This window comes from Vulpes lagopus, chromosome 10 (genome assembly GCF_018345385.1).
Source record: "Vulpes lagopus strain Blue_001 chromosome 10, ASM1834538v1, whole genome shotgun sequence".
In the NCBI taxonomy this organism is placed as follows: domain Eukaryota; kingdom Metazoa; phylum Chordata; class Mammalia; order Carnivora; family Canidae; genus Vulpes; species Vulpes lagopus.
The window spans coordinates 13,156,995-13,178,346 of record NC_054833.1 but is presented as its reverse complement, the minus strand read 5'-3'; the positions used below and the strand labels follow the sequence as shown (position 1 = coordinate 13,178,346).

Here is a 21,352-nt window from a genome sequence, read left to right as displayed (position 1 = left end):
CTTTTCACTGGTGAGTATGATGTTAGCAGTGGGCTTGTCATATGTGGCCTTTATCATACTGTGGTATGTTCCTTCTACACTCACTTTATCGAGAGTTTTGTTATGAATGGACATTGAATTTTGTCAAATGCTTTTTCTGCATTTTTTGAGATGATCACATGATTTCTATCCCTCATTTTGTTAATGTGGTGATTCACATTGACTGACTTGTGGATGTTGAATCATCCTTGCATCCCTGGAATACATTTCACTTTATCATGGTCTGTGATCTTTTTAATGTGTCATTGAATTCAGTGTGTTAATATGTTTTTGAGATTTTTGCATTTATATTCATTAGGGATATTGGCCAGTAATTTCTTTTCCCATAGTGTTCTTGTCTGGTTTTGGTATCAGCATAATGCTGGCCTCATAAAATGAATTTGGTGGTATTCCCTCCTCTTTTATTTTTTGAAAGCATTTGAAGATTGATATTAATTCTTTTTTTTAAAGATTTTTTTTTTTTTGAGAAAGAAATGGAACACAAGTGTGAGAAGGAGCAGAGGAAGAGGGAGGAGGACAAGCAGACTTCCTGTTGAGCAGGGAGCTGGACACAAGACCCAATCCCAGGACCCTGAGATCATAACTTGAACTGAAGTCAGGTGCTTAACTAACTGAGCTACTCAGGTATCCCATGAATTGGTATTTATTCTTTAAATGCTTGGTAGAAATGCATCAGTAAATGTACCATCTGGTCCTAAACTTTTGTTTGTTGGGAGGTTTTTAATTACCAATTCAATCTCTTTACTTACTTTATTTGGTGTGTTCTGATTTTGTATTTCTTTTCTTTTTAAGATTTTATTTATTTTTTAAAGTAATCTTTACACCCAATGTGAGGCTGGAAACTACAATCCCAAGATCAAGAGTTGTACAGTCCACTGACTTAGCCAGCCAGGTGCTCCAGATTTTGTATTTCTTGATGATTCAGTCTTGATGGATTGTATATTTTTAGGACTTTATCTGTTTCTTCTAGGTTGTCCAATTGGTTGATATGTAATATATCATAGTAGTTGCATGATCTGTTGTATTTCTTTGGTATCAGTTGTAATGTCTCCCTTTTCATTTCTGATTTTGTGTTCTCTCTCTTCTTGGTAAGTCTGGCCAAAGGTTTGTCTATTTTCTTGGTCTTTTCAATAAACCAGCTCTTAGTTTCATTGAATTTTTCTGTTCTCTTTTTAATCTCTATTTATTTTTATTCTGATCTATGGTATTTCCATCTTTCTACTAACTTTGGACTTAGTTTGCTCTTCTAGTTCCTCCAGGTATAAAGTTAGGTTCTTTATTTGAGATCTTTCCTGTTTCTTAATATAGGCATTTATTGCTATGAACCTCCCCCCTTATAACTGCTTTACTGCATCCCATAAACTTTAGTGTGTTGCATTTCCATTTTCCTTTGTTTCAGGACTTTACATTTTTTTCTTTTTTTTTTTAAGATTTTATATATTTATTCGAGAGAGAGGGAGAGAAAGCACGAGTTGGTGTGGGAGGGGCAGAGGGAGAAGCAGAAACCCCATTGAGCAGGAAGCCCCATTTAGGGCTCAATCCCAGGACCCCAGAATCATGACCTGAGCCCAAGGCAGACGCCCAACCAACTGAGCCACCCAGGTGCCCCCCAAATTTTTCTTTTGATTCTTCTTTGATTCATTAGTTGTTTAGTAACATGTTGCTTAATTACCACATATTTGTGAATTTTCCAGTTTCCTTCTTGTATTTGATTTTTAGTTCATATCTTTGTGGTCAGAAAAGAATGTGTGGTATGATTTCAATCTTCTTAAATTTATTGAGACTTATTTTGTGGTCTATTGTGAGGTCTACCGTGGAGAATGTTCCTTGTGGACTTGAGAGGAATGTGTGTTCTGCTGCTTTTGAGTGGAATGTTCCGTTCATGACTGTTAAGTCTATCTGGACTAACTTGTCATTTAAGTCTGGTGGTTCCCTATTGATTTTCTGTCTAGATGAAGAAAGTTGGGTATTAAAGTCCCCTGTTGCTCTTTCTCTTGGCTTCTTTCCGGTGGCGGCAGCAGTGGATTGTGCAGACATGTCCAAGATTAAGGCTCGAGATCTCCGCGGCAAGAATCAGGAGGAGCTGTTTAAACAGCTAGAAGACCTGAAGGTGGAGCTGTCCCAGCTGTGTGTCGTCAAAGTGACAGGTGGCCTCCCTCCAAGCTCTCTAAGATCCTAGTTGTTTATAAATCCATTGCCCGTGTTCTCACTGTCATCAACAAGATGCAGAAATAGAACCTCAGGAAATTCTACAAGGGTAAGAAGTACAAGCCCCTGGATCTGCGGCCCAAGAAGACATGTACCATGTGCTGCTGGCTAAATAAACATGAGGAAAATCTGAAGACCAAGAAGCAGCAGTGGAAGGAGCGGCTGTACCCTCTGCAGAAGTATGGGGTCAAAGCCTGAGCGCTGGCATTAATAACACACACACAGACACACACACACACACACACACACACACACACACACACACAAAGTCCCCTGTTATTATTGTTTTGCTGTCTATTTCTCCCTTTATACCAATTAGTATTTGCTTTATATACTTAGGTGCTCCTATATTGAGTGCATTAATATTTACAAATGTTTTATCCTCTTCTTGGATTGACACCTTTGTCATTATGTAATGACTTTCTTTGTCTCCTATTACAGTCTTTGCCTTAAAGTCTATTTTGTTTGATATAAATATAGCTACTCTGGCTTTCTTTTTGCTTCCATTTACATGGAAGATTTTTTTGCATTCCTTCACTTTTAGTCTGTATGCAGCCTTAAAGCTGAAGTGAGTCTCTTGTAGGTAGCATACAGTTAGTTAGGTCTTGTTTGCTTGTTTGTTTTAATTTATTCAGCCACTCTGTCTTTGATTGGGAAATTTAGTCCATTTACACTTAAAGTAATTATTGATTGGTATGGACTTATTGCTATTTTGTTAAGTGTTTTCTGACTGTTTTGTTCCTTTCTTCTCTTGCTCTCTTCTTTGTGATTTGATGCTTTTCTATAGTGGTATGCTTAGATTCCTTTCTCTTTCTTTTTTGTGTATCTGCTGTAGCTTTTTGCTTTGTGGTTGCCAGAGGCTTACATAAAGCAACTTATATTTATAACAGTCTATTTTAAGTGAATAACAACTTGTTCAAATGCATTCTAGAGCACTACATTTTTACTCTCTTCCTCTCCATGTTTTATGCTTTTATGTCATAATCTATATCTCTTTATCTTCCATTCATTAACAAATTATTATAGTTACAGTTATTTACCTAATATCCTTTTTTTTTTTTTAAGATTTTATTTAGGGCAGCCCAGGTGGCTCAGCAGTTTAGCTCCACTTTCAGCCCAGGGTGTGATCCTGGAGACCCGGGATCAAATCCCGCATTGGGCTCCCTGCATGCATTACTCTCTCTCTGTGTGTCTTTATTCATGAGAGACACGGAGACACAGAGCGAGAGGCAGAGACACAAGCAGAGGGAGAAGCAGGATCCATGCAGGGAGCCTGATGCGGGATTTGATGATCCCAGGTCTCCAGGATCACACCCTGGGCTGAAGGTGGAGCTAAACCACTGAACCACCTGGGCTGCCCCCTAATATCTTTTTAAATAAGATCATTTTTCTTTTCTTCTTCTTCTTCTTCTTCTTCTTCTTCTTCTTCTTCTTCTTCTTCTTCTTCTTCTTCTTTTTTAGAGAGAGAGAGCACATGTGCATATGGGAGGTGGAAGAGACAGAGGGAGAGGGACAGAGAGAATACAAACAGGCTCCACACCCAGCTTGGAGCCTGGTGGAGCCTGATGTAGGGCTCAATCCCACAACCCTGAGATCATGAACCAAGCTGAAATCAAGAGTTGGATGCTTAACCAACTGAGTGCCCCAATAAAATCATTTTTCCAATTAAACCAGCCAGGATTGGTTTCTGTGGCTTGCAATTAAGAACAAGACCACTATTCTTCTATAACTGGAAGGTCCCCAGACCTCACCAGCTGACGGTGACTAATAAGGTCACTTTACTACTTAAACACTTATTTTGTTAGTCAAATAGCCCACACTTGTATAACTACACTGTTATACAGAGTTGTTGTTTGTCTTCCTTTTCATATTTGTAGACATCTCCAAGTTCCTTCAAGCCACTGCCCATTTCAGCAAAATGAATCAGCCCCACCCACTGCTTAACAGTCTACTTGGGCCATTCAGTGTTCACATGTCATTTCTCCAGTGTAGTGGGTAATGACTTGTAAACACTCCTCTTCTTGGCTTCCATTCTTAGAGGCCCCCAGGAAAGACCCACAGCCCCAGGGATCACAGAATTTAATAAGCCAAATGCTTTAATTTTGCATAACCTCTTCCCTCTTTAGAGCTCCTATGTTGTCAAGCAGACAGGATGGAGGCAGGTCATGCCATGACCAGTGTGCTCTACCTGAAACCATTACTCTCCTCCAAACCTTAGTCCTCTTCTTGAATCCTGTTTAGTGTGCCTGAATTTTTATTTCCTTGAATTCACTCTCAGAGGTTCTGTATTTATCCATTCTTCTTTTAAGCTCCCATTCTGCTGGCAGTTGTCCAGATATGACTTTCTCAGTGATCCCTTCTACCATGCACATCCATTCTGGAGTAGACGAGCAAATTCAAAGGATTCTGGACCTGGGTAAAGCCTGTGCACATGGAGAGTCCCAAGAGTAACAATGTCTTTCTTCTTATTCAATGCCTAATTCTCCTTCTCTGTCTCCAAAAACATCAGAGGAACCCCTCTTTAACCCAGTCTAGTTGAACACCTTGTTCCCTGCCTTGGAGATTCCCAGCTGAGCTCAGAGGTGAGAGGCTACCTCTCCTACCAAGTCCCTACAGGCTCTAAGTTCTTTCTCTTGGTTTGGGCCCTCCCAATTTCTTCCTGCCATTGATATGTATTGGTATGACATTGATATGATATTGATATTACTTGTCTATCTCTATGTGAGAAATTAACCCAAAACTTAATGGCTTAAAATAATATTTATTTCCTCATGGTTGCTGTAAGTCAAGAATATGGGAACAGCTTAGCATGAAGATCCACAAGCCCTAGCCAAGTCTTCACATGACAACAGCTCTAGCTGACATCTTAGCTGGGAGATCAGAGCCCGAACCATACAACTAAGCTGCTCCCAAATCCCTGACCTACAGAAAGTGTGAGATAATAAGTGTTGTAAAATCATGTGTCTTTGTAATCAATCTCTTACTCCACCCCAGTCCTCTGGCAAGTGATCTAGTCTGTGTCTTATGCCTACAGTTTTCCTTCTCCAGAGTATGATATGAATAGAACCATACAGGAAGTAGCCTTTTGAGTTTGGCTTTTTCCCCCCTTTAACATAATGCTTTTGAGATTAATCCTTATTGTTGCATATCTTATTCATTTGCTCCTTTTTATTACTAAGGAGTATATTTTTGTAAGGCTGTACAACAATTTGTTTATCCACTCACAATTGATGGATATTTGGGTTGTTTCCAGGTTTTGGCAATTAAGAATACAGCTGCTATAAACATTTGCCTGGAGGTGCTTCTGTGGACTTATATTTCCATTCTCTTGAAATACTCAGGAGTGAGATTGGATCAAAATGGATCACAGATCTAAATGTGAAGCCCAAACCTATCAAACTTCTATGGCAACATTTTCCAATTGAACTTTATGTAATGATGAAAATGTTTGGGACGCCTGGGTGACTCAGCAGTTGGGCGTCTGCCTTCAGCCCATGATCCTGGGATCCTGGGCTGGAGTCCCACATTTGGCTCCTTGCAGGGAACCTGCTTCTCTCTCTGCCTGTGTCTCTGCCTCTGTGTGTGTGTGTGTGTGTCTCATGAATAAATAAATAAAATCTTTAAAAAAATGAATATGTATTATTATCATCCTGTATCATTCAATACAATAGCCAGTAGACACACATGGCTATTAAGTACTTGAAATGTGACTAATGTGGCTAAGGAACTGAATTGTTAATTTTATTTAATTAGATTTTAATTAATTCAAATTTAAGTAGTTACATTTGACTAGTAGTTATCATGTATGACAAGGCACTTCTAGAATAAAATACAGAAGAAAATCTTTGTGATTTTGGTTTAGGCAGAGATTACTTGGGGCACAAAAATCAAATCATAAGCTATAAAAATTTTTTTTATAAATTGGACTTATCAAAATTGAAAAACCCCCGATCCTTAAAAGAGGCTTGTAAGAAAATGAAGAGACAAGCAGCAGAGAAAATATTTGTAAAACAAATATCTGGCTAAGGAATTTCACAAGTTGATCATAAGAAAATGACCAGATTTTAAAAAATAGGCAAAATATTTGAACAGACACTTCAACAAACAGATTTAAATGGCAAATAAGTACATGGAAAGAGGCTCAGCATAGTAATTCATTAGAGAAATGGCAATCACCACCATGAGATACCACCTTACACTTAATAGAATGTTGTTTTTGAAGATTTTATTTATTTATTTGAGAGAAAGAGAGAGAGAAGCAGACTCCAAAGAGAGCTTTAAAAGATGCCTTGAATAAATTAAAAGGTATATACCTTTTTTTAAGTTGAAGTATAGTTGTCATAAAATATTATATTAGATTCAGGTGACAACATATTGATACAACAATTATATACATATTACAACAGCTCACCATGATAAGTCTGATTACCATCTGTCACCATACAGAGTTGTTTTTTTTTTTTTTCAGAGTTGTTAAAATATTATTGACTATATTCCCTATGCTGTACCTTTCATCCTCATCGTTTATTTACTTTGTAACTGGAAGTTTGTACTCTTTATCCCCTTCACCTATTTCACACTTCTCCCACCCCACCCCTGGTAACCACCAGTTTGTTCTCCGTATTTATGAGCCTCTTTCTGTTTTTCATTTGTTTGTTTTTAGAATCCACATATAAGTGAAATCACATGGTATTTTTCTTTCTCTGTCTGACCTATTTCACTTAACATAGTACCCTCTAGGTCCATCTATGTTGTTGGAAAGGACAACATTTTATTCTTTTTTTTATGACAGTGATACTTCTTTATATGTATATGTGTGTGTGTGTATATATATATATATATGCATATATGTATATCACATCTTCTTTATCCATTCATCTATCAATGGGCACTTGGGTTGCTTCCATATCTTGTCTATTATAAAAAATGCTACAATAAACAAAAGGGTGCAAAAACGTTTTGAATTAAATATATTCTAAAAAATACCCTTTTTTAGTAGGAAAACTCAGCATTATAAATTTGTCAATTCCCTCTAAATTAGTTTATAAAGTAAACTTGATCTCTTAAAAAAATACCAATAGATTTTGATTTTAGAAAGAGGCAGTTTTTTTCTAAAATTCCCAGGGAGAATATCAAGGACAATCGTGAAACAGAATAAATAGTAAGAGAAAATTCCAGTTAAGTGCAGTAGAATGAAGAGCTCTTTACACTTCATTTCCCCTGAGACCTCTCTGAAATGGGAGTAAAGGAAAAAGAAACAAGAAAGGGAATGTAACCTTGCTAGATCAAAGAAATTCAGGAAAAACAGGAGATAAGAAATAGTAACACATTTGGAGACAATGAGAAGATGATAGAGGAATGGATGACCAGAGCTGAGAAAGCAGAGGTGTGTGTGCAGAGGTCTCTCCAGGGCCTACAGCCTGAAAGGAAAATGATTTACTGGTTCATGCCAGGCCTCAGAGATGGATATTTTTGTACCCTATGCCCCCACGTGAACTAGCTCTGTCCTCATCCAGTGGCCCTACAATGAGGCCCAATGATGCACACCTCCTCCTCCTCCTCCCACACCCTAAGAATTCTATCACATTTTGCCAGTCTTACTTATGAAGAGTTGTCAAGGATCACCAGATAATTGAGGAAAGTCTTCAACATGAAAGATCAAAACAGAGAAAAAAGTAAGTCAGGGAAAATAGAACAGTGTAGGGACCAGAAGAAAAGAATACACACACATACACTATAATCATGGATGGATCAAGGTGGTAATTGCAATGTTTCTGGTTGTCTCATGCTTTTGGCTGAGATTCAGAAGGTTGAGGACAAAGTGGCTAACAAATATCCCCACCTTTTACTTTATTTATTTATTTTTAAAGATTTTATTTATTCATGAGAGATACAAAGAGAGAGGCAGAGACACAGGCAGAGGGAGAAGCAGGCTCTCTGTGGGGAGCCCGATGTGGGACTCCATCCCAGGACCCTTGGATCATGCCCTGAGCCAAAGGAAGATGATTAACCACTGAGCCACCCAGGTGCCCCAGCACCCCCACCTTTTTTTTTTTTTAAGATCTTATGTATTTATTCATGAGACATACACAAAGAGAGGCAGAGACACAGGCAAAGGGAGAAGCAGGTTCCTTGAAGGAAGCCTGATGTGGGCCTCCATCCAGGAACTACCTGAGCTGAAGGCACTCAACCATCGAGCCACCCAGACGTCCCACAACTTCACCTTTTAAAGAGAGGTGCTAGATCATTCACGTGTAGTGGGATACAGTGGTCAATAGCCTGGGTGCAGGTGCTAGAGTGCCTGAGTCCAAATCCTGACTCTGCCCTTACTAGTTTGTGACTGTGGGGAGATCAGCTGACCTTTTTGTGTTTTGGTTTCCTTATCTGCAAAAGGAAGATCATCAAAGCAGCCGTCACAGAGTCGTTGTGAGGATTCAAGGGATTTAATAATCGATGCAAAGTGTTCAGAAAAGAGGCTGGCACTTAGAAAAAGCTCAGCGAATGTTAGCTAACTGTTACTGTTATGCATCATTAGCCCCTTACCCACCCTCAGGCCTATAGAAGGAAAGACATGAGTATAGTTGTTAAAATGTAGGTGTCTTTTTTCTTCAAAAATTTATTTGAGAGAGAGAGTGAGAGAGAAAGAGCATGAGCAGGTGGAGGGGCAGAGGGAGAAGGAGACTCCCTGATGAGCAAGGAGCCCCATGTGGGACTTGATCCCAGTACTCTGGGATCATGACCTGAGCTGAAGGCAAATGTTCAAACAACTGAGCCACCCAGGTGCCTCAAAATGTAGGTGTCTTTCCTGTACTATCATGGGGGAGCATTGGGGAGTCCGTCCTTAACCTCCAGTCAACTGAGGAGAGGGTTTCAGTAAGCACCCAGAGCCTTTGACCTGTGTGCCCTAGAGCTGGATGGACTCCAGGACTGATATTTGGTAGGTACCTGAGAAAGCCCAAAGGTGAGAAGATGAGGCTAGACAGGCTTGAAGCGGTACAACAAAGAGTGAGGGTTTTGTAGGAACCCACCATTTCTAGGATTTGGCAGGGAAAAGATTTATCCACTTTTTTCATGGGCTGGATATGGCCCCATGGAAGGGGAGTTGGCTAGTGGTTTTCTTGGAAAGGGTCCTATTTCGTGGACTTTCTGCCAGGGGAGAGACGGCCTCAGCCAGCAGAGGTTCAAGCTTGCCAAGATGCAGAAACTGAGAGGGCCTTGATTGCGTCAGGGGAACTATGGCTAAAAGGACCCTCGAAACTACACAGAGCTCCCACATAAGGAAGAATGGACATCTGGACACAGCTGGGACTTTGATCTTATCCTTTTTTTTTTAAGATTTTATTTATTTATTCATGAGAGACACACACAGAGAGACGAGATATAGGCAAAGAGAGAAGCAGGCTTCCTGTGGGGAGCCCAATGTGGGACTCGATGCCAGGATCCTGGGATCACGACCTGAGCTGAAGGCAGACATTCAACCACTGAGCCACCCAGGTACCCCTGCAAGTTTTTTTTTTAATTGGGAAATCTACTTTTTTTTTTTTTTTTTTTTTAGGTTTTACTTATTTATTTGAGATAGAGAGTGAGAGAGAGAGAGAGCACAAGCAGGGGGCAGAGGGAGAGGGAGAAGCAGACTCCCCAATGATCAGGGCCCTGATGTGGGGCTCCATCCAGGCCCCCAGATCATGACCTGAGCTGAAGGCAGACACTCAACCCCTGAGCCACCCAGGTGCCCCAGTTTTGCAGTCTTGATGTCTATGTTCTTGCTGCTCTCCCGTGGTATTGAATAAAACCCTCGGAAAACTTTAGCCTTCTCATAAGTATGTTAAAATCAGTCCATTGATAAAGGACACACAGCCTATATGTTTAAGTCCCTGTTTGCATTTGTATCAGAGGTTTAAAGAGGGCACTCCACTCGTGAGGGGCAGCATGGTAATCAGCAAAGTAAGTGACTCTAAGAGGATATAAAAGTCGGGGTGGGGGGAGATTTTCTTCCCAGAGGTAAAGTTGGGCATGTCTGAATCTCACCAAAGGGAGGAGGCAATAAACACTACCTCCCAGCCTATGTGCTCCTAAACTGCTCGGTTATGCCAGGAAAACCTTTGTAAATAGGGTGAGTTATGGATAAACTGTTTTTGCTTGTTTATTTTTGGTTTGTTCTGTGCTTCTAGGGACTCATAAGCAACATGAAATAAAAAGTAATTTGCTTCTTCATTTTGATCAAGATAGCTAAGCCGCTATCCTCTGAATTCTAGGCTGCTTTCCTGTGAAGATGCTCATTTATTCATGTAATATATATGAAGTGAAACAATCAATTGGCATTCACTGTCAGGTACTGTGAGGGAATGGGAATTCCTTGGTGAGCAAATAGAGACAAAAAGGTCATCTTCTGGGAAGCCTAAAGCTTGGTGGGGGAGAGAAATAGCATGGAGAAAGCATTCCAGGATGAGGGGACAGTCTGTTTGAAAGAACAAGGCCATCAGGAATTTCAGCTGGAATTGCTTGGAAGGAGAGAATTGTGGCTAATGCTTTGAGAGGAAGAGTCAGCTCTTTGGAGCCTGGAAGAAGGGATGGGGTGGAGAGTGGGGTGGAAGGGAGCTGTAGGTAGTAGACTCAGGGAGCGCCATGCCTCAGTGGTGGCTGAACCTGTGGGTGGTGGCTGAGGGTACTTGCTGGGCCTTGAGACCAGGAAAGGTGGCAGTGAGGGGCCCTGAGCCTCCTCAGTGTCCGAATTAAAGGAAGGATGAACACTTAGTGGCTCATCTCACAGGCATAAAAAGCAACAGACTCCTTGGTGAGAGGCAGTATATTTGGGAGGCTGGACCTTTGTATCTGGACCTAAAGCACTTAGGTTCAAATCCTAGTTCTACCAACAACTTGGACAGTTACTTGAAAATGGGGCTTATACTGTTTTATCCAGTGGTGGGGAAGATTTAAATTGGCCTAATGCATGTTAAGTTCTTATAAGTGTTTGCCACCATGTCAGTGCTATAAACACATTAGGGAAAAAAACAGGCAGATGTGAGACCTGCCTCCAAAGTCCTTGGCCTCATTGGTTCTCTGAGGGGCTGGGAGCAAGAGGGGTTTCCAAAGTGGGCTGAATTTCCAGCCAAATAGGGAAGTGGTTGAGGTTTGAGATGGGAAAACAAATGTTAAGGTAACACTTTTTTTTTTCATCCCAAGTTCCCAGAGCACTTGCCGTTCAGATCCATCGACAGGCTCATGAGCCATTCCACTGTTGTAACGGTCGTGCTACAGGTAAGCCTGAATCCAAACTGAGAAAGATGAGCGATTTTAAGGGGAATCAGACACGCAGAACCGCATGGGTCACTGAGTCCTTAGAGACCCTCAAAGCGAGCACGCAGGTAAGGATCACAGTGGTGGGGGATCCCTGGTGGCTCAGCGGTTTAGCGCCTGCCTTCGGCCCAGGGCATGGTCCTGGAGACCCGGGATCCAGTCCTGCATTCCCGTATTCCCCCATCGGGCTCCCTGCGTGGAGCCTGCTTCTCCCTCTGCCTGTGTCTGCCCCCCGCCCCCGTGTCTCTCATGAATAAATACATAGAATCTTAAAAAAAAAAAAAAAATCACAGTGGTGGTGCCAGGAACCCAACTGGAAGCACCATCACTGGAAGCAGCGTTTCAAGGAGGGCTGCCCCAACATCTGGAATGCACTGTCCCGCAGCTGCATCATCCAGCGGTGGCTCCACGCAGAAAAGAGGTAATAAATCACGACTTAAGACGGAGGGTCGCTCACAGCGGCGCAGCCCCGCTCCCCTGGCCCGGGCAGGTGAGCCCCTGGAGCTGCGCCCCCCCACGCACCCCGCAGGTGGGCTCGGAGCGGCCGGGACGGCTCCGAGGCCTCCCTCCGCTGCGGCGGACCCGGACCCCCGCGGGGCGGGGCCTGCCGGGGGCGGGGCCTGCCGGGGGCGGGGCCTGCCGGGGGCGGGGCCTGCCGGCGCATGCGCGCTCCCCCGCTTCCGGGGTCCATGCCGGGCGGAGCAGCGAGGGGGAGGGGAGTGGACCCCGCTTCTGCGGGAAGCCGACCCCCCGGAGCCCCCGGGCAGGGCCGCCACACGTGCGGAGCCTCGAGCCCGGGCGTGCTCCGGGCCTAGCCTGCGGGCCGCTGCCGCCCGGGAGACGAGGGAGGGGCCGGAAGCGAGGTCAAGGTCCCGCGGCCGGAGCAGGTGGGCCAGTAGGCCGCCGTGCGGGGGGAGCCCGGGGGGGCCTGCGCCGAGCGTCGGGCCCGGGGGGAGCCCGCGTGGCCCCCGCCGCAGCCTGGGTGGCCCGCGACGGCGGCCGGGGCTGGCGGCTGCGGGGCGGGGCGGGAGGGAGCGGGGACCGCGCTGGAAGGTGCCGCCGGGCTGTGGCTGTGGAGCGGGGGTGGGGCAGGAGGTCGGGCTCCCGGGGAGGGTGCCTAAGGCTCTGCAGGGCGAGGGGCCCGGAGCGCCGGCGGGGCGGGGAGCGAGCGCGGGGAGCGAGCGCGGGGAGCCGGCTGTTGCACGTTGCAGGCGGTGGGGGGTGTAGGCTGGAGCGCTGGGCGGAGCGGAGACCTGGAAAGCCTGGTGCTTGGAAGCCAGAAGCAGCACCTGCTTGCCGTGGGGGTTGGGGTGGGGGTGGGGTGATCCAACAGGTCCGAGGCTGGACGTGGCCAAGAGGAGCCAGACGACCACGCGGGTTAGCAAGGTGGATGGAGGTGTCTGGTGGCCTTGGTGAGAGCAGTTGGTGGAGGGGATGGCCAGGCACTGCTCCATTGCACTTACTTAGCTCTGAGAGGTTCAAGAAGTATTTATCTGTGTAAGTTTTTGCAGTTCCTATTTTTTTTAAATTTTTTTAAAAGATTTATTTATTTATGATAGACACAGAGAGAGAGAGAGAGGCAGAGGGAGGGAGAGGCAGGTCCATGCAGGGACCCCGACGCGGGACTCGATCCCTGGGCTCGATCCCGGGGCTCCAGGATCAGGCCCTGGGCTGAAGGCAGGCGCTAAGCCGCTGAGCCACCCGGGGATCCTTAATCTCGAATTCCTGATCTAACCTTTCATTTGTTGTATTTTTCAGGATTGGTAGGATGCCACAGGGAGCATACAGACATTTTTCTTTTTTCTTTTCTTTTTTTCTAATTCAGTAGGTGATTTCGAAAGTTCGGTTAAACAAGAGACTGCCATTCACCCAGAATAACCTCCAGTGTTTGGGGAGCCAGTCCTACACCCAGAAAGCTCCCAATGACCGTTTGATGAATGCATTTATTTTCTCCCCACAGGGGAGAAATGACTGTTTGATGAATGCATTTATTTTCTCCCCTGTGGCCCTGTCTTCCCTCCCTGAATATAAAAGGCAGGGTAATGGATTTCTCCATTCACTGAATCAGCACAGTGGTGGCCTGTGCTGCCAGAGGAATTTGCTTTTCCACTTGAACAGGGTTGTAGGATTGTGGAAGGTAGAGCCACTGCTCACCCTGACACCCCAGAGAGGCAAATAAATGTTGGCATAGAAGATGCTTCCAGTAGATCCTCTGTGTAGATCAGAAGATGCTTTCCAGCATCTTGAAAATAATCTTACATTCTGAGCATTTTTTGATCTTGGAAGCACATTTCAGGTGGCACTGTTGTAAAACACGTAAATGTTTTGTATTTAATTCCTACTTTGCACATTCACGGAAAGACTTGCAGAACACCTTTGGATTAATGGAAAATTTAGCAAAGCGTTTCCCACATTCTTTAAAAAAAAAAAAATCGTGGAATGTTCACTGGTAAAACAGGAAGCATAATGGTTTTATGAGACCAGAAGTTTTCTGATTCATTAGTTAAGATAGACACGGAAAACTTAGATTCTACTAATAAATTAATAAGTTAGTATGAGAAGAGATATGAAATGCAAATAATATATATGTTTAGAAAGTATTTTGATTGTATTATAGCCCGTGAGTGTGTGTATACATGCATCTGTATGTGTAATACACTGTTTGTCATTAGACATAATTCACGTCTAATGGATTAGATGAGAACTAAAGATGTCTTCCCAAAAAGTACTTGGTGATTGCATTTCCTAGGCAAAGAATCTAGAAACTACTGATTTTTGGAAATGTTGAAACATGAACAAGTAAAACTTCGTCCTACTTTATTATTTTGAATTCAGTGTTCCTGGTGAAAGTAATTTTATTACTCAATAATGAAAACATTTGAATAGGAAAACTTAGATGAAAAATTAGTAACATTTTACCCAGGCATTATGTCCTAATCTTGTCAATCATACAATAAAAAATTCCTTACTATTCCCAAGTGTTTAAAAATTTTTTTAAAAGATTTTATTAAGTAATATCTACACCCAAAGTGGGGCTTAGGCTCACAACCCTAGGATCGAGTCTCATGCTCTACCTAATAAGCCAGCTGGGCACCCCAGTATTCTCAAATTTTTGACAACTGTTTATAATTAGCAACAAATTCAATACTCCTGCTCAGAATAGAATGAAGATTTGTCTTCATTTCATAGCTATTTGGCAGAAGACCTATCACTGAGACCTTCTTGCATAAGAACTGTATAGACAAAGAGCACTGTAGCCGGCTGCTTTATTTTAATGCCTCTGTTGATTGGATTTTCCTTAAATTGTTTAAAGTTCTTAATGCTTTAAAATCCTACCTTCATGTCTGAGGAAAAAATAGGACAGTTTATTCAGGAGTTACCTAGAAGTCTTTGACCGTAAGCAGGAATGTTTGCAAACATTTGAAAACCTACAGAAGAAAATAATTTTCTGGAACAAAGTGATGTCTTCAAATTTTAGCAGTGGACTCAAACTTTTTTTTTTTTTTTTTTAAGATTTTATTTATTTACTCATGAGAGACACACAGAGAGAGACAGAGGCGCAGAGGGAGAAGCAGGCTCCATGCAGGGTCTCCAGGATCATGCCCTGGACTGAGGGCGGTGCTAAACCGCTGAGCCATCCCGGCTGCCCAAACATCTTCCTTTTTGAGAGAAGTAACTAAAGATATATATTAAGCTAAAAATGATCGCATAAGTAACTTCATGTAATACGTGTGAAGGTTTTAGGCAAGTTAGTATTCCCAGTATTGGGAACTTTGATTTTCACAGTTTTTATCAAGATGTGCAAATTTAACAGTTATCATCTATGACAGTATCTTAAAGCCTCAAATGAATTTTTTCTTGATAATTATTGAAGCTGGCTGATGGGAGCATAAGAATTCATTATACTATTTTTGTGTATGTTATTTTCCATAATTAAAAAAAAACTATCACAACCCCTCACTTGTTACTTACTGAGGTATTTCAAATAATTAGTTTTCCCAAATAAATTGAAGTTTCTCAAAAGCCTATCCTGCCCATGCCAGGTGAAAATCATGTCAAGCCATTTCCCCCTTGCATCCTTTATAAATGGGGCACTAGGGTGATTTTCATGATGGTTCAGCATTCCCATAGTTGCAGTCTGCAGGCTGCTTACCAGGGTTCCTCTGTACCCTGGTCAGCCCACCGTCTTCCCCCTCCCCCATCAGCAGCCAGGGGCCTTTTTTGGTGTTCCCAGGCTCTGACCTGCATTCCTTCTTTGCAGAAAGGACTCCAGGCAGCCAGAGGGTCTTGTCCCATGAGGTTGTTGTAGAAACCAGCACTACACCATTTTTCTCTAACCTACCCTCTTTTTCAAAATTCCAAGCTTCTTCTCTAGTCTTTTTGATTACATCAGGGATGGGTTATGCTGCAAATTTGTCATTGTGCTTGCTTTTTGTTTTTAAGTGAGGTTTATTGAAATCTGACTTAGGTATTATGAAATTTCACCCTTCTTATTATACAGTTCCATGAGTTTTTGGAAACCACTACAAAATAAAGACATAGAATTTTCCACTGCTTTACTGCTTTAAAAAAGTTCCCTGGCCCTCCCTGCCTCCTCTCTCCCCCAGTTCCTGCAAACCAAGGATATGATTTCTGTACCTACAGTTTTGCTCTTTCATAATATCATATAAATGATCTCAAATAGTATGTAGGTTTTGGTTTTAGCTTCATTTGCTTAGCATAATGCTTTTCTTTATTTTTTGTTACTTCAAAATAATTATAGGTTTACAGAAATGTTGCAGAAATAGTACACAGAATTCCCATATATTTTTCATCCAATTTCCCCTAAGGTTAACGTGTTACCAAACTAGAATACAAGGATCTAAACCAGGACATTGACATTGGCAAGATACTGTTTGCTATTTTTGCCTCTGCAAAATTTCACTCAAATTTTGCCACTTCTCCCAGCAGTGTCTCCTTTCATGTCTTGAATCCAACCCAGAATCCCTTTGGAGAATTTCTTTGTCATGTCTCTTTAAGTCTGCAATCTGGGGAGAAGTCCCCAGTCTTTATTTTTCATTAACTTGGTAACTTTTTTTTTTGAAGAGTACCAGTTAATTTTGCTGTAGAATGCTTCCTCCACTGGAGTTTTACTGCTGTATTTTTAATAATTAGATTGAATGCATTTTTGGGGGAAATTCTACAGAAGTGATGTTTTGCCCTCTCATTGCATCCTCTAAGGAGGTAGATGAAGTCAGTATGTCTTATTACTGACGATGTTAATTTTGATCACTCAGGGGATCCCTGGGTGGCGCAGCGGTTTGGCGCCTGCCTTTGGCCCAGGGCGCGATCCTGGAGACCCGGGATCGAATCCCACGTCGGGCTCCCGATGCATGGAGCCTGCTTCTCCCTCTGCCTGTGTCTCTGCCTCTCTCTCTATCTCTCTGTGACTATCATAAATAAATAAAAATTAAAAAAAATTAAAAAAAATTTTTTGATCACTCAGTTGAGGTTGGGTCTGTTAGCTTTTTCTCCTGTCAAGTTACTATTGCATAATACTTTAAAAGCTCACTCATGTTTTTGCGTAGAGTGGCAGTTTATTCTTTTCATTGTGGAATAATATTTCATTGTACAGATGAATCACAGTTGGTGTTTTGTTTTGTTTTTTGTTTTTCCCCCTTTATAAGTTGACGGACATTTGGTTTGCTTCCTTGTTTTGTCCTGGCCCTATGCAATGGACCCTGGTGTTCTGTTGAACATAATTTCAGTACCAACATCAGACAAGGCTCTCCTTTGACCACAGTGAATGAGGACAAAGACAAGACAACTCCATCATTAGGTCTGAACCCAGACAAAAACAAGAACATTTTCTAAACCACAAAAATGACAGACCATTCTCCTATCCTAGCTAATAGGAGAGACTGCTGTGTCTTGACCCCAGCTCTAGCCCTGTTTCACTCGTTGCACCTTTTCAGGAAGGTTCTCGAAGATAACCAAGGTGTCCTGTTCCCTGACGGTCTAGAACAAAGCTTGCTTCTAGCAACTCTCACTAGCCTTCCTGACACAGACCCAGCTCCTGTAATAAATCCGTGCTAACACTGTACCTGAGACACTTTGCAGGTCCTCACAGTGTGCTGCTCTCTCCTTGCAACTTGCTCAACCTCTGGTGTGTTTGTGGTCTTTCAATGGAGAGCACGGACACTGTAAACCTACAAACACATGCATTGAAAATCCTTGCTTTTCCTCTGGTCTCCAAACACGCTATTTCTCACCCCACCTCCAACTCTTTTTACTCATTACTTGGGAAATCTTCCATTTTTTAAAATGCAAATGTAGATAAATGCTATAGTATATACTTCTATCTCCTTCCGTTTCTCTTACAAAACACTATATGCATCTGACTTTTTCCCCCTCTTTATATTCTGGAGATACGGGTCAAGGTTCTAGAGAATGTCTTGGGATGCCTGGCTGGGTCAGGCGGTAGAGCATGCAGCTCTTGATCTTGGGGTTGTAAATTTAAGCCCTGTTGGGCATAGAGCTTACATTAAAAAAAAAAAAAAAAAGATTAAGAGAGAATGTCTTTTTTTTTTTTTTAACATGAAATCTGCACATTGGAATGCTTTGTGGAATGAAATAATCCAATTTGTCACTAACAGGTTTTTAAAACCTTTCTATTTTATTTTTCATTTTTAAATTTTTTTAGTAACTGGTTTTTGAGCCTCATCTTCCAGACATTTTAAAATATTTTAAAATTTTTATTTAAATTCAATTAACATATAATGTATCATTGGTTTCAGAGGTAGATTCAGTGATTCATTAGTCTTATATAACACTCACTGCTGTTTCTATCCTGTCCTCCTTAATGTCTGTCACCCAGTTACCCCCTTCCCCTACCTCCCTCCCCTCCAGCAACCCTCAGTTTGTTTCCTATGGTTAGGAGTCTCTTATGGTTTCAGACATTTATTTTTAACCTCTCTTACTATCCTCTGCTCTGCTGATACCAGCCATCACTTCTTTTTTTTTTTTTTTTGTCTGCTTATAAATACAGTGGCAAATTACATTTAATCACTTTGTTCATTTGTTTTTTTTAAATTGTAGTAAAATACACAGAACATAAAAATTTACCATCTTAACCATTTTTTTATTCATGAAAGACAGAGACAGAGACATAGGTAGAAGGAGAAGCAGGCTTCCTGTGGGGAGCCCAATGCAGGACTGATCCCAGGATTCCATCCCAGGACCTCAGGATCACCACCTGAGCCAAATGCAGATGCTCAACCCCTGAGCCTCCCAAGTGCCCCCATCTTTTTTTTCTTAAGGTTTTATTTATTTATTTATTTATTTATTTATTTATTTATTTATTTATTTATTTATGAGAGACACAGAGAGAGAGGCAGAGACAGAGGCAGAGGGAGAAGCAGGCTCCCTGCAGGGAGCCTGATGTGGGACTCAATTCCAGGACCCCAGGATCACACCCTGGGCCAAAGGCAGACAGTTAACCGCTGAGCCACCCAGGCGCCCCAATGTGCCCCTTTTTAAGGGAACAGTTCAGTAGTGTTAAGTAAGTACATTTACTTTGTTGTATAATCAATCTCTAAACCTTTTTATTTTACAAAGCTGAAACCCTATGCCCATTACCTTTATTTTTAAACTATCCTATAGTTCACATACAGGAAAATTAACCCTTTTTGAGTGTAGTGTTTCATGGGTTTTGACAGACACAATTGTGTAACCACAGCCTTAATCAAGTCGTAGGACAGTTTTGTCACCCTTGAGAATCCCCTCCGGCCCCTTTGTGTTTTCACTCCTCCTTGCTCAGGCAGCCACTGGACCTATTTTCTGTTCCCTTAGTTTTGTCCCTTCTAGAATGTCATATTGGTGGATTCATATGCATATTTTATTGTCATTCTGGGTATTGTGACTGTGCCATTGTTTACTGAACTCATCCCCCATTGATAGGTTGTTTCCAATCTCTTGCTGTTAACCACAGTGATCTAAAGAACAACTGTAGATCTGTCATTTTGAATGTGGGCAACTCTGTTTAAAAATTTTCCGCACTTGGGATTGCTAGGTCAAAGGGCAAATGCACTGGTAATTTTGATAGGTTGTCTTCCAAAGGGATTATGACATTTTGGTAAATGTGTTATTTTTCTGTTTTCTAGATCTACAGACCTTTCATTCTGAGTTCTTCCAACAGTTTGCCCACTCAATCAGAGTCAGCCCTGCCAGTTACCCTTTTGATGTCAGTGAGCCAAATATTGTCCTTCTCTGTGTCTGGTTTTTTATAAAATTCCTCAGGGCTGGATAGAAATTTACTAAATGTGTTTTAAGTCACAGTTTCTTTTGACTTGATGTCCTCTTGGTCTTATTTGTTGGCATAGTACAAGTCTTCTCTGCCCAGTTCCATTCTCAGAATTTACATTCTCGTAGAAACTGTATTTTGACCAAAAGTTTGAGAAGGCATGCCTTTTCCTTACCTTTTCATACCTTTTAAAAAGCAGCAGAACTTGTTTTTTTCAAATGAATTTTCCCATCTTACCCCTTCCCAAGCCTCTAAGGCAGTATTTCTCAAACTTGGAGAATACTGCTGGTCTGGAGGCCAGTCTTTGAGAACCACTGCTTCAGGGCCCCTGGGAGTGCTTGAGAACACAAGTGGGAAACAGTTGGTTTAGAGGACGAATACCATCAAGATCTGTTACTAATGGGATCCCTGGGTGGCGCAGTGGTTTAGCGCCTGCCTTTGGCCCAGGGTGCGATCCTGGAGACCCGGGATCGAATCCCACATCAGGCTCCCGGTGCATGGAGCCTGCTTCTCCCTCTGCCTGTGTCTCTGCCTCTCTCTCTCTCTCTCACTGTGTGCCTATCATAAATAAATAAAAATTAAAAAAAAAAAAAAAAAAGATCTGTTACTAATGATATTTATAAAGGGCATTCTTACATATATATATATATATACACATATATATACATATATATATATACACACACACACATATATAGATAGATACACACATGTATGTACAAAACCAAGTTGATTTTATTTGTTTCTGTGGTTTTTTTCTAGAACCCATCTCAGGAATTAGTACCGCAAAGACAACTTGATGCAACCTCTTCAGATTGCCCCCTGTCGATTATTTTATGGGCTGTATCATGGATTGAAGTCTCCAGCCTCCACTGGAACCCGGATTTGCCCAACAATGGCTCGACCAAGTTCAAGTAGGTCTTTCTCAGCCTGCCACCCCCTTCATCTCCAGTGGAATTTGTAGTACCTGAGAGTTCCTGGACTTTGAGGGGGAATGTCTATAGTGGCGCGAGTGCTAGGCAAGCTTTTGGAGAAAGCTGCCATCTTTCCTCAGGCAAGCCCCTTCCAGAACAGGGTCTGGGATTACCTCTGAGTAGTCAAACTGAAGTCCTTTGGAGACATTTTATTGCTTCTCCCAGAATATTTGCATTCAAGCTTCTCACCTAGGATTTGTCTTTTAAAGTCCTTGCCTCTCAGCGAGGTTTGTCCTTACAGCATTATATGGAGTTAAATGTTCTGCACAGATGGGATTCTTATCTCTAACTGGGCTCTTAATCTGTAGTGAATATAGCGCCTAACAGATTTATATAATACAGGATCTTTGGTGGGCCTATTAAACATGTGTTAGTATGGCATTGAAAGGCCAAGCTGACCTCTTTTGTTATTTTTCAACTTCTGGATAACTTCTTTCTAATATTGCAAGTGTGCCCAGACATACCAGCCCCTCCTTCCATTTTGCCCAAGTTCAGGAACAGAAAACAACCAAATCCCTTGGGAATAAGGCAGGCTGCTTGAATCTATGGGGGA

At 42.2% G+C, this 21,352-nt stretch overlaps 1 protein-coding gene and 1 pseudogene across 1 annotated transcript in view; both read left to right on the top strand.

Moving 5' to 3' along the window:
• Window positions 1-2,074: 2,074 nt before the first annotated feature.
• On the top strand, window positions 2,075-2,445 carry LOC121499375 (annotated as a pseudogene).
• A 9,762-nt stretch (window positions 2,446-12,207) lies between these two features.
• The window catches only part of SIRT5 (sirtuin 5), a 41,467-nt gene continuing 32,322 nt past the window's right edge, over window positions 12,208-21,352 (top strand). Inside the window, exons 1-2 of the mRNA XM_041772689.1 lie at window positions 12,208-12,431; window positions 20,588-20,739. Coding sequence (XP_041628623.1) covers window positions 20,625-20,739 — 115 coding nt within the window. The 5' untranslated portion in view covers window positions 12,208-12,431; window positions 20,588-20,624. The remainder of the gene's footprint in view (window positions 12,432-20,587; window positions 20,740-21,352) is intronic.